Source organism: Scleropages formosus, chromosome 13, assembly GCF_900964775.1.
Source record: "Scleropages formosus chromosome 13, fSclFor1.1, whole genome shotgun sequence".
Taxonomy (NCBI): Eukaryota; Metazoa; Chordata; class Actinopteri; order Osteoglossiformes; family Osteoglossidae; genus Scleropages; species Scleropages formosus.
The window spans coordinates 21,977,659-21,994,715 of record NC_041818.1 but is presented as its reverse complement, the minus strand read 5'-3'; the positions used below and the strand labels follow the sequence as shown (position 1 = coordinate 21,994,715).

General features: G+C 45.4%; 2 protein-coding genes across 2 annotated transcripts in view; both read left to right on the top strand.

The window, feature by feature from the left end:
- Nucleotides 1-4,676: 4,676 nt before the first annotated feature.
- Nucleotides 4,677-10,303, top strand: LOC108922964 (40S ribosomal protein S4-like). Its single transcript, XM_018733379.2, has 7 exons — nucleotides 4,677-4,685; nucleotides 6,466-6,618; nucleotides 6,823-7,003; nucleotides 9,007-9,104; nucleotides 9,327-9,498; nucleotides 9,676-9,833; nucleotides 10,123-10,303. Exons 1-7 carry the CDS (start codon nucleotides 4,677-4,679, stop codon nucleotides 10,222-10,224), a joined length of 873 nt encoding a protein of 290 aa, XP_018588895.1. The 3' UTR covers nucleotides 10,225-10,303.
- Nucleotides 10,304-12,757: 2,454 nt separating this feature from the next.
- The window catches only part of nhsl2 (NHS-like 2), a 43,505-nt gene continuing 39,205 nt past the window's right edge, over nucleotides 12,758-17,057 (top strand). Inside the window, exon 1 of the mRNA XM_018733768.2 lies at nucleotides 12,758-13,320. Within this exon, the coding sequence (XP_018589284.1) occupies nucleotides 13,044-13,320 (277 nt within the window). The 5' untranslated portion in view covers nucleotides 12,758-13,043. The remainder of the gene's footprint in view (nucleotides 13,321-17,057) is intronic.

The window sequence follows — 17,057 nt, the reverse complement described above, 5'->3', positions numbered from 1 at the left end:
TGTGCAAATTAAATTATTGAATTATTTTTATATACGTAAATTCTTCTGTACCCCTCGGCAAGTAAACTTTGTACAGGTGAACGGCGTAGTTTTTCCCACCCAACCATCCACTGAAAAACAAACACAGTTGGCCAAACCTGAGAAATTATGTTTTTAACTGACACCTTTCGAAAGAAGTTGCCTATAGGTGTCTGCAAGGCATCACTGTTCAGAATACACTCAACCCTTCGCGTTTGTCTACGCTGTGTATACAATTTCACTTTTTTGCAGTTTGTTCCCCAAAAAATGATTTTTAAAAATTCATTTTTTTATTTGACTGCAACTGCAAAGTCTTTTTGAACTGTGTGATGTTGCAGTAGCAAACATGGGCCTGTATATAAAAAGCTTAATCGCAATTCTACCTCTAACTTTATTAAAGCCTACATTTGGAATATGGATAACAACAATTAATGTTTGTTTTTATTTCATTGTATTTTGTGTTTAAATTTTTCTTCTACTCCCAGTTATACATACGTGCAGAAATTAGTTCAAAATTTCTTTTACACTTGCTCATTTTTAAATTTCCAAATCCTTCTGAACAGGAGTCTTCTTTCACGTTTCATTCCAGCCGTGCTTTCATTCCATTTGTTGAACTCATCAGTCCAGGAATATCCATGAACCAAAAAAATACCCTTTCCTCACATGAGTTGAATGTGTTTGCAAAATCACCCTGTGAGGTGAATATCCATTTAGAGGGTCGCATTTTTCTTATGGGAAAAAATAAATAAAGAAAAATAATCAATCACTGGGAAAAAATGTCCACCTAAAATTGATAAAAAAATTTCTAAATAAAATGCAGTGTTCTGCATGATAGTACCAACACATTTGATATTTGTGTAAAAAAAAACAAAAAAAAAACTTTCCAATTTGTTTCACTGTCATATATTTATTAATCCCTCCATTATCGATAACAACTTGTCCAGTGCAGGGTTGCGGTGGTCCGGAGCCTATTTCACAAGCATAGAGAATGAGGTAGAGCACTCCCCACACCAGGTCGCCCTGTGAGGCACCTGCGCTACCTGCTGCGTCACCGTACGCGACATGCTGCTTGATATGTAATAAAATATACATATTTAAAACACAAATAAAGGTCTGTAAATGACCTTGTTTTCTTCAGTGTCATTATCTTATTCATAAAATGGCAGTCGTGAAGGGTAGTGATTTCTGTGACCGTCTTCAAATAAAAAGTGTAGTCTGTCTGACTCCTTCCAGCCAGCGAGCTCGAGACGAACTCTCGCGATACTGGCTGTGGTCCTGCGCGAGTTCAGTTAAGACCCGCCAAATACAGATTTTGGCGGCAAAATTCCCGGAAGGGGCTTAGCAAGAAATGATGGAATAACATGTCACGACTACTAAATCCCGTTTATATTACAAATTAGTTCTTTTCTTTAAGTCGTGCAAGCATACTGTATAGCAAACACCGCCATATTTATGCCATTCTTAAAAGTAACGATTATATTACAAAGAAAAGGAAATGCATACAAAAACCTGTAGCTATGTGGCTGTACCCACTGGAATTCTTGGCCATCTGTAAAAGCAAAGTCTTCACTTATAATTTCGTTTTGAAATAACTTTAAAACAGTACATTCATTTCATTATCATGTGGTTGCCAAGGTAAACAGTGTTGCTGTCAAGGAGAGTGAGAATAAAACTATCAACACCGAGGAAGGACAGACAGGTTTGCCAGTAATTCATGAATTTATGAATTTAAGAGTACATTTATGGCAATCCAAAGTGTCCTGTAGCCCCCGACTTCCACCGTCATGCAGCTTGATGGTGTTGGCTGCTGGTTTGGGGCTTGCTGCAGCCGGTGTTGTTTATGTGTTCCGAAAAACAGTCAGCGTGAGGGACTCCAAAAAAGGTATTTATACAAATCTGACAAGCTGTTGACTTTGGGCTGTAAATAGATACCAAATCCCATAGAAAACTCCTGCAACCATTATTCTGTAATATTTACTGTGTAAAAACAGCAAAGTTGTGATGCAACTTTGCAAAAATCCAAGACTAATAAACTGATGTGTAACAATTATTAGTTCAGCTAGTGGTTGTAGATGTAAGTTAGAATTAATTTTACAGTTATATAGAGGACAATTGTCAATTTCTTTGATTTGTTCTCCCACAATTGTGTAGGAGAACAAATCAAAGATTTATCTTGAAGTTCTTTATTGACTTGTTTGGTTCTGAAGGCCACCAGCAAAAAGATGGGTGACGTGCAGCCCTTGGAGTTCCGAACCAAAAAAACTGGCCCTGTCCCTGATTCCAGCCCTGCCAGTGATTTCACAGCTTCCTGTGCTGAAGTCTCAGATTCCTGCATCACCCGTGATACCACCTTTTCAGATTTTTCTGACTTTGTCCTAGCCTCTTGCGTCACACCTGGTTTTTCTTCTGCTCCTTGTCCTTTTGCTGCCGCAAATGCTGCTGATTTTGGCTTCGGTGCTCTTTCTTATGTTCCCGCATCTCATTTCGCTGCTCCTGCTCCATTCTTCACCAGTGCCCATCGTCCAGTCTTCAGTTGCAACCCTGCTCCTCTTTTCAGCATCTCTGGTCCTTACGTGGCATCTCCACACCTCACCAGCTGCTCAGCTCCACACTTCACTGGACCTTTTCCTTTCTTCACCACAGAACTCATGCCCTTCTTCATCACTAACCATGAGCCACTGTGCAGCGCTAACCCACCTTCCCTCTTCAGCACCAACTCAGGCCTCTTCTTCAGCTAGGACCTTGTGCCCTTTTTTTACCTCTGACCCATGTTTTTTCACTACTGACCCCTCTCCCTTCTTTCCCATTGACCCTGTTCTCCTCTTCATCACTGACCCTGCTCTACATTTTACCACCCCCTCTCCTTGGTCCCCTACTTAACACTTCCCCAGTGGCCCCTTCCTATGTTTTACAACCATCCCCGCTTTACTTTTCAGAGCTATCCAGTGAATAGTTAACTCTGTATATCATTTATTTATTCTTTTGCCCCTTTACCTCATCTGATTTTAATTCTACTCTTGTGAAAAACCCCCAAAGATGCTGTGCAAGGTCTACTTCTTAACTACTATGTGTCTAGTTGTCGATCATTGATGCCAGGAGGCAGAAGTTGTCAGGTACTCTTTTTGTCTTTGCCACCAGCACTAAAGTTGTTTGCCTGGCCAGCTCTCATGACCTTAGTTTTCTTCATATGTAATTTTGGTCCCATTTTTGCTAACAGTCTTTACCCTGAACTGCTTGAGTCGAAATACCATTCACTCATTCATCTATCCATTACCAGTGACTGCTTTTTCCAGTGTAGGGTCATAGTGGTCCTGGGTCAATCGCAGAAACAGAGGGCAGGAAGCGAGGTACACCCTGGAGAGGATGTCAGCCCCTCACAGAGCAATCACAGTAATTCACTCAATCATAAACACATTAAGGGCAATTTAGAGTTACCTATTCAGCTGAAACATACATCTTTGGCAGGGGGTGCAGTGGCGCAACAGGTTTGGCCTGTGCCTGCTCTCTGGTGGGGCTGGAGTTCAAGTCTTGCTTTGGGTGCCTTATGATGACTGGCATCCCATCTTGGGTGTGTCCCCTCCTCCTCTAGCCTTGCATCCTGTGTTGCTGGATTAGGCACTGGTTTGCCACAACCCTGCTTGGGACAAGCAGTTTCAGTCAATGTGTGCGTGTTTGCATGTGCATAAGTCCCTACAGTTTGAGTCTAGAGTTTGGTTTTTACATTTCAGATTACAATTTTAGGTAAAGCATTTTTATAAGTCACTCATAAAAGCATGTGACTTGTATGTCATAATGTAATGATTTTGAGTATGAGATTATTAGTTTGGATTGTTTATGATATGATTATGATCAGTTGTACTTTTTGTTGCTTGTTGTCTGTTGTTTTGTAATTAAAAATAAAAATGTTGTGCTTTAAATAATAGAGGAAAAACAATCATTTTCTTTTTATTTAGAATAACGTGATAAAAACAGCAGCTTTTCATTAATTTATTGCAGTAGGTTCCCCAGTGAATGATTAATATAAGACTACTATCAGTTTTTATTGGCTACACTGTTACTGTATTACATTTATCATACTTATCTTGAATTGAACAAAAATAACCTAATAATAACAGGAGTAACCTGCCTATATATGTGTGGATAGTTGTTGGCTAACGTTTTAAGTCACTTTGGACAAAGGTGTCAGTTAAATAAAAGTTAATAAGAATAAAAAGAAAAAGCATTTTGTCATATTGTGCGGTACTGCCACCTAGTGGCCTATTAGGAAAAAAAATTGTGAAAAAGTGCCATACCTTTAAGTAGAGGTACAGTATAACAGAGCAAAGATGTTTAAATCTGTCAAAGTATATAAATTTAATATTACTACACATTATTTGCATAACAGACCACTCTGTATGATCAGTATGCTATTTTATGAAAAATCATCCAAACTTAGGGTAGCTGGTAGTATAGTAGTAAGTGCTGCAGGTTCAAATCCCCTGTAGCACTCTCAAGGAAAGATACTTCCCCTAAATTGCCCAACTGTATAAATGGGTGAACAATTTTATCTCATTTCTGAGAAAAGCATCAGCTAAATGTGAAAAGATCTTTGGAGCACACATTACCCTCGGAGGTGTAAATCCACAAACACGTCTTTGGCATGGGGCAGTGATAATTTGATGGACAGGGTGGGTCTGACATTTGGCAGTGGAACAAAAGGTCTCTCATTGACTCTTATCTTCCACCACATAAACAGATCTTCTCCTGATGGCATTTCCTGTTGGACAGACTTAGTGACCAAACTGACTGGAACATTTCAGCCACTTTACCACTGGTCTGCACATCACAGCACAGCAAATGTGTGACATTTTACATTCCATTCAGCTGAAAGGTGAATCCTGGGGAGAACATGTGCACTTTGGTTCTATTTGTGATCCAACCATTCTTGGACACCTGCTATTGAACTGTGGAGAAAGTTTGAGTATTGGGATCTTTTGCCTTGATCCTCTCTGCCTTCTAACACACTGATCTACAGCAAGGCAAAGGAAGTCAGGGCTTGTTGCCTAAATTTCCTGGGTGTCAGTGCTGCTGAAGATTCCAGCATTGTGAAGGTCTGCATTCATCACATGGCTGTTTGCATATAATAACAGCATCATAAGAATTATCTGTAGTCCATTAAGAGACGAGGCTGAAACTGCAGAGAGGTTGTATTGATATTCTTGTGCATAAGGGCTTTATTTCTTAATAAAAGTATAAACAAAGCATTAAAACTAAATGGGTAAGGTCTTGAAATTATGTTGGAGTGATGGAAATATATTGTAGTATTCATTTAGCCTCATTCAGCCCCATTGTGCAGAATGCCTCCAATAGATTACAGTTTTTTACCTGTGTGCAGTCAGCTACTAACGAGATTTAATAATGCGTGCAATTGTATGATTTTTTAGAAAGGGACAGCGTTGTTTAAAACATACATGTCAGGTTTTGTTGTTTCAGTCATCCACCGCTAGGGGGTGGAATTTATTTTCACTGTACTTTAAGGTGTTTAGTCCCTCACAGGCCGCCGTCCTTGAGCCCTTATATTGTTGACTCGGAAGTGGGCGGTCCTTTCCCCCCTAGACGCCGCCATGGTGAGGAGATTTGTGCAACGTTTCTTGAGAAAAGATCACCTTTAAACATCGCCCTTTTGTTACGACATGCTCTTCTTCTACGTCTAAATAACGTATAACTGCTGTCTGTTGGATTCACTTGCCCCGATATTATGTTGAAAAAGTCTAATAAATGGTTGAAAACTTTAAACCCGGAGTTCCTTATATTTCTTCTCATTGATTATCGAGGCGACGAGCCACGTTTGGTATTGCAGTGATTTCTGAACAAAACGTCGTTAAAACACACAGTCGTGTTATTTCGCCTAAGTATTCCGTTATTTTTATTTAATTATAAATGCTGGACTCCTTGTCAGGTAGAGTTTACACTACACACTGCCTTGCCTTCGGCTGCAGCGTCTCCGCTCTCATCGCGTTGGGAGCTCAAATATAAACTGCCCATAGTGTTCAAAAGTGTTTTTGTCTGACAGATATGATCTTGTTAACCTTGAATAAAAGTAATGTCACTTTGGCACAGCGCCTGGGTGGTGCGAGAGGACAAATTAAATTTGAAATTGTCACACGAACTCTGTCCCCGCTCAGTCTGGAGTTTGCATGTCTCCCCGTGTCTGTGTGGGTTTCTTCTGGCTACTCTGGTTTCCTCCCACAGTCCAAAGACATGCTGTTCAGGTTCCCCCAGTGTGTGAGTGACAGAGTGTGTGTTCCGCTGATGTATGGATGAGTGACCCATTAGTAGTGTATCTTCTAACAATCCCACAGTGTAAGTCACCTTAAATTATACGGTGTGTGGGCTTGTAACACTACATAGAGTTCATTGGAAGTCGCTTTGTCTAAGTAAATGTAATGTGCATTAGAGGTGCAGTAGGTGATATCGTTGAAGTGTTTTGTGCGGCTGTGTAATAATAAAGTGGTTGTTTATATTTTTCTAATTATCTGCCAGGCTCGAGGACCAAAGAAGCACCTGAAGCGCGTGGCAGCACCCAAGCACTGGATGCTGGACAAGCTCACAGGAGTGTTTGTGAGTGTCTCTTCTGAGTGATGATGGCTTCCTTTTAAAGTTCATATCACCACCTGTCCGCCACTTCAGTTTGTGCTGTCGGCAATTTATGTGGTGTTGTTGCTGCCCCCTTAAAAGATGGAGCACTTTTCATTGTACTGGGTGCCTTTGCCGAATTCTGTGCGTCACCTAAAAAGACTACTCTACCCCCCTCCTCCTTCCCAGGCTCCACGGCCCTCCACAGGTCCCCACAAGCTGAGGGAGTGCCTGCCCCTCATCATCTTCCTGAGGAATCGGCTCAAGTACGCCTTGACTGGAGATGAGGTCAAGAAGATCTGCATGCAGAGGTTCATCAAGATTGATGGCAAAGTCCGCACTGACATCACCTACCCTGCTGGTTTTATGGGTGAGTGTGTTAAATGCTCTGCACCGCTGTTTTTATTTTACAGCGTATCCATCTGTGGCGTTTACGTTTTATGTTCTGTGACATGTATTACAGCATATCAAGATCACCTGTGAGTTGTCTCTTGTTCTATGTGATTTTATCAAGGGTGAGAAGATAAGTTTGGAATGACTCTGTAGTGTTTTGCAGTTTCGCTAGTAACTTTGTGTGTGACATAGAAGTCCACAAATTACACTTGGTGTTGAAAACATTGCAAAATTGGACTGCTAAAATGTGCAGTATTGTTCAGAAAGATGTTTAACTGCACCTGGTTGTAGCACTGACTCTTAAATTTTCCTGCCTTTAACATTTTCAGTGGGTAGAAGAGGGCAAACACAATATGCTGTGTGATTCGTTTAAGAACTTTCATGCAGCATTATGTTTGTGTTCCTGCAGGATCATGTAATGTAAGTGCAAGTGGCAAAGAGGATGTAGGCTGGGTTATGGAGGCGATGTCAGATTCTGTGGAGTCAGTGTAACAATTGTACAACGCAGTACAGTGTAACAGCCTTATAGTACAGTGAGCACAGAGTTCTGGGGGTTGAGTTAAGGTTGGACACAAAGGTGATCAATCCCAAAAGTCTCAGGCTACAGGGATGTGCTGGATTTCATTGTTTCTCAGCTTTTGATTTCTTTCCTTGAGACAGTTGCCTTCTGTGGTGCCTTCAAGGACTGCAGTTGTCCATTATTTTACACTGTGGTCTGTGCTAGAAAGATGTCTTCTGTTGGTAAAGAGTCCCCAACATTGCATTTTGGAAACTGTGAAGACTGGTTTTATCCAGCTCTTACACCACTCTGATATGGATGGGGTTATTGGACTGTCCGGGGTGTATGACCTAGGATGTGTACAGTTGTTTTGTAATGTCTGTGTTCCTGCAAGTACAGCGGTGAACAGCACTACCCTGAAGACTGCAGACATCTACATGGCCTTTGTGCCCAACCTTTTAGTTGAAGTTTCGCTTCAACGGCTTTAGAAGAGTAGTTTATGCAGGATTCCTTAGTCCAGGTCATGTAGAGTCATGGTCCATGCAGGGTTCTGCTCCAGCAATTGAGTTCTTATTTCTAGGGGTCCAGGTTTAAGATCGCTGTTTTAAACTGTGTCACTGTTCCTGCTGCGGTATAGCCTTTCAATCAGGATGAAGCAAACGTGGATTATTTAAATGGGCCCCAAATCCACAAGCAGGTGAGGTTCACCCAACAGGAGCTGCAGGCAGTAATTGTGGTGCTGTGAACAGATGGTTTTATTCCTTTTCTCCTGGCCCTGTTCCCATGCCCCGGCCCCTGATTGGCTTTGTTGTTTACTGCGGCTGACTCGTCTTTCCTACCCACCACTTTGTGGTCTTTACAGCTGCTTGTATTTGTGTTGTGTTAAAACATCAGTCTAACTTTACTTAAGTATTGTTGAAAGACATTACCCTGCACTGCGTGTAATATGATAAAAGGAATTTTTGGACATGTCTAATAGCGGATGCTTAGTTAAGTTTTTGACCGCTGTGTTGGGAGTTGACGGTTTTGGCTGCAACTTCATGCTGTCACTTTTGGCTGCTCCAGATGTTTTTTTGCAAAGAAGCAGAAAACTGTACAGAAGGAGCTGCAAGGGAGAGCTAACGGGAAGGAGTGTGTTGAGGTGTGGATTAGCACTGCATCCCCCACTAGGCTAAGCTGTTAACCATTGCACTTTGATGGATTAAATCCCTTTTCCTGGGGACCAGCCCAATGGCTCTCACTGCCCTGTGAACACCTGTGGTGCTGGAAATGAATTGTAGGATTTTCAGCAAGGTGAAACCTAGACTTATTTGTGTTTGGGTGCTTTTTTTTTTTTTGTAACTAGTGTTGCACCTTGCATGTGTTTTTCATTAGTGAAGTGTGCATATTCCATTTAATGTGCTGCGTTTAAGTGAATGGTATAGTGTCTTCTGCCATGTTAGTTCTCATCACCCTGAGCACATTGTGTGTTCTGTTCCCAGATGTGATCAGCATTGAGAAGACTGGTGAACACTTCCGCCTGATCTACGATGTCAAAGGGCGCTTTACTGTCCACCGCATTACTGCAGAGGAAGCCAAGGTGGGTAACAAAGGGCTTGGCTTGGCTTGGTCGTCGTGGGCTAGTGCGGGCAATAGAAATGCACTAATAGAGAGAATTTAAGGCCTCTGCAAGAGTGTTATATGCAACATTGGTTGTTGTTTAGCTAGGCACAGAATGTAATATCAGTTTTGTTGTGTAAAAGCATATAAAAAATTTCTTTTGATTTAAAACTATGCTGCTGTGCTGTTTTTTACTCCGCAGTACAAGCTCTGTAAAGTGAAGAGGATTATTATTGGCACCAAAGGAATCCCACACTTGGTGACACATGATGCTCGCACCATCCGCTACCCAGACCCCCTCATCAAGGTCAACGACACAATTCGCATTGACTTGGACAGCGGCAAGATCACCGATTTCATCAAATTTGATACCGGTGAGATCATCAAGTGTGTTTTTATGAGCTAGCGTGTTGTGTTGTATTCCATCCTGTGGTCCTTGATAAAAGGAGCCTGGTTTTCCATATTTAGGTCTATAGAGGAACACCACTTTGGGAAGTAGGTTTTGCGCACATATGGCTACTCACCTGACACCTCTTGTCCAATTCCAACAGGCAACCTGTGTATGGTGACAGGTGGTGCCAACTTGGGGCGTATTGGCGTGATTACCAACCGGGAACGGCACCCTGGTTCCTTCGACGTGGTGCACGTGAAGGACAGCACCGGCAACAGCTTTGCCACCAGACTGTCCAACATCTTTGTCATCGGCAAGGTGAGTACCAGTAGAGTGGGGACAGGGATGTGAGATGGGTGGACACACAATACACTGATTTTCTTGTATTGATTTTGAGCAGGCATCAGAAACTAGCAGACTTGGTTCATAGTATGAAATTTTACTTGTCAGTGAAGACCATTTTTCTGTAAACCATTTTGTGTACAGTTAGCTCCTATTAATGGTATGTCTTACTGGCATTTAAAATAGCTTCCTCAGTAGTTGAGGGTTCAGTGTCAAATAGTCTCGCATCATTTCTGACTTCTTTCTTCTCTTGCTTCCACCACAGGGCAACAAGCCATGGGTGTCCCTCCCCAAGGGCAAGGGCATCCGGCTAACCATTGCTGAGGAGAGGGACAAGAGGCTCGCTGCAAAGCAGGGCAGCAGCTAAGCACCCAAACAAGGCATTGCAGCCCTGTACTCCTGTTCCCCCAGAATTAAGGTCAAATAAAGTGTCATTTACAACAAAAGACCAGCTCTGGAGTGTTACTGTCATGATGAGGGTATCTCAATGTTGGGACTGAAAGCCATCTGGTTAGTTCTGAAACCTGACATGGGCAGTTGTCTGTGTCGGAGCATTCCTTCGATTAGAAGGCAAGTATTTGAATTACCTCAATATATGTATCTTAAATTATAGGGGCAGCAGGTAGTTGAGCTTTTGTCTTGGGAGTCAAAGGAGCAGGGTTTGGATCCCCGCTACTGTTGTAGTACCTGTGGGCAAGGCACTTCCCCAGCTGGGGACGGCTGATAGCGTAGCGTTTCTGTAGCTGTTTCCTAAGGTTGCAGGTTCAAGTGTCAGCTCCAGCTGTAGTACCTTTTGAGCAAGGTATGTACTCTGAATTGCTCCAGTAAATAACCGTAGGTAGATTAACATTGTAAATTGCTTTAGAGAAAAGCGTCAGCTAAATGAATCAAAATAAACATACCCAGAATTGCTTCAAGAAAAATTAACCAGATGTATAAATGGGTAAATTATAGTATGAAATCTTGTATAAAACACCTCAGATTGTAAATTCTTGTAAAATGATAAATATATGTAAAATGAGATTCAATGTGCAGATCTCTAATACCTAGCACTCCCCAGCTGTGGAAGCTGCTGTTGAGGACATTGTCCAAGTGTCCAAATCCTTTCTAGCGCAGAGGGGAAATTTCACAACACTTGGCTCGAGGAGCGAAGATGAGGTCGAACAGGCTGCAATTTCTCTCGGATTTTGTTACGGCAATTTCCGTTTTAAGGAGGAATCGCGGCTCCCCTTTAACCCTTCCATGCCACCGTGCTGGTAACTGTCCTTCTGGTGCTGCATTGTTATTGTCTTCTTGCTGGGACCTGTCTGGGGCGGCAGGTGGAATGATGATGAAGGGACTGAAGAGTAACCTTGTAAACAGATTTTTTGTGGAGCTTTCGACATAAAACTCCTATACAGTCCAGTAGAATCTACATTTAAACTGACGGAAGGGTAGAGAACGGCAGTTACAACAACTTTTTTTCTCCCGCTGGAACTGTCTTAGAGTGCAGCTTGTTTTGTAGCGCCACAGCTGAGAAGAATCTCCCACAATGCAATGCTCGGTTTGTTTGCGGTTACCTCACGGTTGGCCGAAAGAGCGGCTTTTGCTCTCAGACTTGCTGGCCACTTAGCCGGTTGTGGCGTGGGCGTTTTGGGCGCGACCTTGTTTCCCCCTCCCATAGCCAACCAAGCATAACTCCAAGAGGCCATATGGGCACTGCTGGACGGTGGTCAGCCCCTCCTGCTGCTTCGGCCAGGGGGCCCCGCTCAGGGCATGACAACAAACGTAGATGGGGTCCCGCTCTCACCCGGCCACAGCGACCTTGAGCTCCATTCCTCACATGAGACAAAGCAGAGGTTATGGGATAGACCGGGGCTCTGCATGTACGTGTGTGTGTGAGAGAGAGAGAGAGAGAAGGAGAAACGTGTGCTCACAGTAGGGCGTAGCTGGTAACGTTCCTTTACACATCTGGCTCTGAAGTCTGAAGGTGCATCTGGACTCTGGGTCATTTTAATATCACCAGACCCGAGGAAGGTTAAACCAGCTGAGTAAGATGCGATATGGTGGAGCATCATGTGGTTCTGGCTATTTCTCAGTGTGTGTGTGTGTGTGTGTGTGTGTGTGTCTACTGGGCTGTGTGTGGCTGCTCTGTTCCCAGATAGATCATGGAGGTCTGGGTCATGATACAAACACCCTTGCTTTGACAGGGAGGACAACCACTAGTGCAGACCTTCGCAGCTCCTGTGGTGCTTCCTCTCATCCCATCACCCAGGTCAGGGTAGGTCTGAAGGAGTGTTTAAGGAGGAACGGAAGGGGGGGTTCGCTGGTTCTGGAGCGCGTGTTTCTTCTCAGATGTTCGACGCCCGAGCGGCTCGGGAAACAATGGGAACATTCATGTGGAGCTGGGAGCGGGAGGGGTCCAGATGTTTCCAATCAATCGCTCACATGTGACGGACTCCGCATCAGCCGCGGAGAAGAAGGCTGATAAGGCTGCCGCGCGCTGCCCCACCTCCCCCTGCCGACCACTTTCTGCGGGACTTTTCTGTGCGGGGACTCGGGATCCAGATGTGCATGGGGTCGAAGCCCCCGCGTGGAGAGTCGGAGCGCAGGAATTTGCTCTGCAGTCCAGCGCAGCTGTTCGCACGCGCTGCTCTTTATAGCGCAATTTCACAGGGGTGGGTGGGGGATCGGGGGGGGATCGGTGGGGGTGGAGATGCGCTGGAATACTTCGCGGAGCTCGCGCTGCTCCGCAGTCCAAGAAAACTGCGAGAAGTAGACTTTTCCTGGGACGGAAAGGGAAAGTGTGCAGGAATACACACTTTTGCGTCTATCCGATCGTTCTGCGGGACTCGGATAAAATTTTCCCTCTTTGGATGTTGTTTTGTCAGAATAATTATTGCTGGGGATGGGGGGGGGGAGTGAGTGATCTGGGCGCGCGCTCAGGAGGCTGTCCGGCTCCTCCTCGGGTGACCACCGCGTCTCACTAAGGCGTCACGCGCGCAAACTAGCGGTGCGCGGGAGCGCTCGAACCCCGGGCCGCGGCGCGCGACAGCTCCACGCGGCCGACGACGACGAAGTGCAATGCAAAGAAAGAAAAGGAGAGAGAAGAAAAGTAACGACATCGGGCGGCGGCGGATTCGCGGTGGGTGAAATGAGAGCAGTTTTACCGTGATCGCGAGCGCGAGGAGCGCCCCGGCAGCCGACATGCCTTTCTGCAAGAGATCCATCGCCCCCAGGGACGTGTGTAAGGAGGACGCGGCGCGCTCCCGCTTCGGCTTCGGGGACCTGCGGGACGTGTGCGCGTTCACGCTGCGATCGCTGCTGCTCCAGCTGGCCGACGTGTCGCGACAGTCGCTGAGCATCGTGGAGGAGCTCGAGGCAGAGCTGCTGTCGGTGCACGCGCGCGCCGCCGCGCTGCAGGGCAAAGTGAGCAGCCTGCAGAGACACATGTCGGTGGTGGGCAGCAGACCCCCTGCGAAGAGTAAGCGCTTCTCCTCTTTCCTCTCCACTTTTTCGCATTCGCTCCTGTCCTGCTCCTCCGGTACTGTACCGTACTGTGTTTTCACCCTGATCTTGCACGATCTCACGCGCGCAAGTGTCATTCTGAGCGCGTGAGGAGTGCCTTAACCACTTGGCGGTGGGTGTGAGCTGGACACCTGACCGCTTCTGCACTTCTCACTTCTTTGGCAGTATCTTCCAGGGACTAGAAACACGCTGAGTGACCATTACTGGCCCTCAGGGGGATGAGTCAAGCTAGGACTTGCAGAAATTCTCCCGCAGGTTTGTTCATCCACTTTGTACACTGTGTTTGTTGCTTTTTACTCATGCGTTTACCGGTGTGCAGGTCCCGAGACTCCCAGGTCTGCTGCAACCCTCTGGATCTCCGACCCCTCCGAGGTGCAGCTCACGTGGGCTCCAACGCCTCTCGTATCGATAAATGTTGCTCAACCCGTTAAGGCCGAGCTACCCGGGTTGCCCTTCGTGAAAACCGGGTCCGGTCAAACCCGGCACCTCGAGAGCGGATCCACACGACCGCAAGCACAAACTTGGGCGCCTGCTTTTGAAAACACAGCATCCTCTTCAGAAAAATCGTTTCGCGTTCTCCTTACTGGACGGTAACTTTCGAAGCATGAGTCAGATTTCTCAGAGATGTTTCCAAGAGTAGTCATGAAGCGGTCGTTCTCCAAATAACACGTCATGCCTCCTCTCCCTTGACGGATGACTCGAACTCCGCCACTTGGTGCCGAATTTGACAACTTTGCAGAAACTGATGGCTGAGCTCAGTATGAGCACTTTTAATTAAATACAAACGTAGAACCGCATCTACATTGTTTTCCAAAAAGTCTGCTCGACTTGAAGAGTCATTCTGACAGTGGATGGCCTTTAAAGGTCAAACGGGGTCACGGGACTCTCAGTTGACCCTTCATATCTCTTCCCTTTCTCTGAGAAAAAATATGCATCACACATACCGTACATAAACTGTTATTAATAAAAACTCGTCCGTAAATATACATAGCCGTCACTTTTTGTGCTTCCAGCTGCCGTAACTTCCTAGTGCAGAGTTTTGATTTCAAGATGCGCTTGAATTAAATGAAGCGGCATTGAGATATGAAAATACAACGTAAAACAGAAGCGCGGCCAGGCACGCAGAAACGTAAGCGCTGGTACCTTAACCGCAGCTAACCGTGGCCAGGTGTCAGTGGGCTGTGTTGGTGGTGCTCTGAGTGACCCCACATGCTTCATCGGACATGACGCAGCATGGGAATATGTTGACGTGTTACATCGCAGAGCCGTTTGGTCCTTTCCGTAGCAGACCTTTCATAGCCTGCTTTACGGATGTTACAAGCGCCGTGTGTCGCTTGTACCGCAGGAACGGTCCTGCCTCGGCGACGCAGAGGATTCTTGTTTCTATTAACTTCCTTTTCTTTATCAGTCGCAGAGCGGCATCTGAAGCTTTCGTGCAGGATGTTCGCTCATCTTATCTTCCCAGGGTAAATCTGCGGTGCGAATGGAGCTCGGGGCTCAGCGAGGGCACGGTATGCCGCTTCCGTTCATGGAGAGGGGCTGACCCGTGGTGCGTCACAGCCTGTAGCGCCTCCTACAAGTGCTGAAGTTGAGGGTTATAGTTTGGGGGGGCTGGGCACCATGGATTCGTGTGAAACTTACAGCCAAGGGAAGTCACGGGACCAGAGCCCCCCCCCCCCGCCCCCCCTGCTCCCTTGCTGCTTGTCTCTGCTTTCCCATGGTTGGAAAGCTGACATTCAGGGCTGGGAACTCTTCTGGGCTCAAAGCGTACCGCTCCAGCCTCTAGATCCATAAACCCTAGATCCGCAGGCCCTAGATCCGGAGGCCTAGAACCACTGACCTTCTATCAGCAGGTCATAGATTCATAGGGTGCAGGCCTTAGATCCACAGACCCGCTGCCAGAAGGTCCTAGAGCTACAGGCCTTAAATCTGCATGCCCTAGATCAGCAGACCCCCGATCTGCAGGTCCCAGATACATAGGACCTAGATCCACAAACCTGAAGTCCACAGGTCTAAACTTATTCCAGATCCGCAGGTCTTGCTTCATCTTTGCACGTCAGCTCTTCCAAGCGCCGTATTTACACAACCGCTCATCTAGGCCGGCGTTGCAAGTGTAAATCAGCTTCCAGCTCAGCCGTTACTCAGAACCTGGACTGGGCTGAAAGTGACTGTCAGTGAAAAAAGTTTCTTTTCATTTTAATGACACGTTTGAAACCAAAGACGTTCATCTGGCAGACAGTTAAAGCGGACCGACTTCTGCGCTAATATTTTCACTAATGTTGCGGGTTTTGCTTTGGAAAACATCAGATGCTTTAACAGAAGCTGTACTTTTGCAGTACATGTGCTCTCACCTGGAGGGTGTCACAGATGCGAAGATGCGGAGCGGTACACGGGGGGCCGACAGCCGTTACAAATCGCGGCAGAGCTTTGCTGTTAGCGGAGCGAAATGAGCATTTACTGCGGTCAAGGTGCAGGACTAAACATCCAGGGTGGGACCAGCGGCTGTAGAATGTCTGTGTTTATAGGAGGGACGGGGGGCCCGGGCGAAGGAATGAGGCCGGTGCGGGGTGCAGCGTCTGGGCTCTGGCACTGGGGGACGGGACACCGGGGCCGGGGTGGGGGGGGGGGTATATTCAGGCTCCAGATAAATCCAGGTGAAACACGGCAGCAGCTGCTAACAACTTCCTGTCTTGGCGGTGGGCCATGCCTCTCCTGCGCCCTGTTAGTTTCCTCTTTCCACTCGTAATTTTTTTCATTTCCACTCTCTTGGCTCGCCTGCAGTTACTATGGTGACGATCCAGATGTGAGTACGACACCCACAGGACCCCTCCTCTTGGCTGCGGTTCGTTTGTTTGTTTTTATTTATTCAAAAGTTAACTTTGTGCAGCAATGGAGACGTCAGAGTGCTATGAACAGCGCACATTTGTCCCCCTGTTGTCCCATGTCTGGTTTGCATTGAAGGTGGGCACAGCATCTATCGCAATTGTTTTCCTCTGATGCCTGACACTTGGTTGGAAAAAAAAAATGGCAAAGATGATTTGCCAATACTGGAATGATTTTCATTCCGATTATTTTTTTAAAAATTGTGCACCAGTGTAGATTTTTCATAACAATTATGATTTATCATGCTGATGATTTTTCATATTGATGATTCCGTTTTTGTGCAAATTATGATTTTTCAGAAGAATGATGATTTGTCGTCCTGATAATGATTTTTTTTTTTCATTGCACCAATTATGATGTTTCATACTAATGGTGATTTGTCATACTGATGATGATTTTCTTGTACGAATGATTTTTTTTATACTGCGGCTTTTCATGCTGATGATGAATTTTTGTACTGATAGGGGATTTTTTTTTCCATGCTGATAATGCTCTTTTTTTTCATACTGGTGATGATTTTTTGTACCAGTGATGATTTTTCATGCTGAAGATGATTTGTCATACTGATTATGATTTTTCATACTGATCTGAGTATTTCAGCAGTCATGCATTTTATGCTGCCTTTACTGTGCCATGTTGCAATTTCGATGCATCTGTGCTGCCTTCTTCTTGTCCCCTTTATACTCTCCTAATAGCTGCAGTTTGTCCCTTTCCTCACTCAATGTTTGGCTTGTACTGTACTGCGCTGTAAATACCCTCATTTGTATCTGCACTTTACTTGTACCGTGTTTTCTGTACTGTGTTAATGTC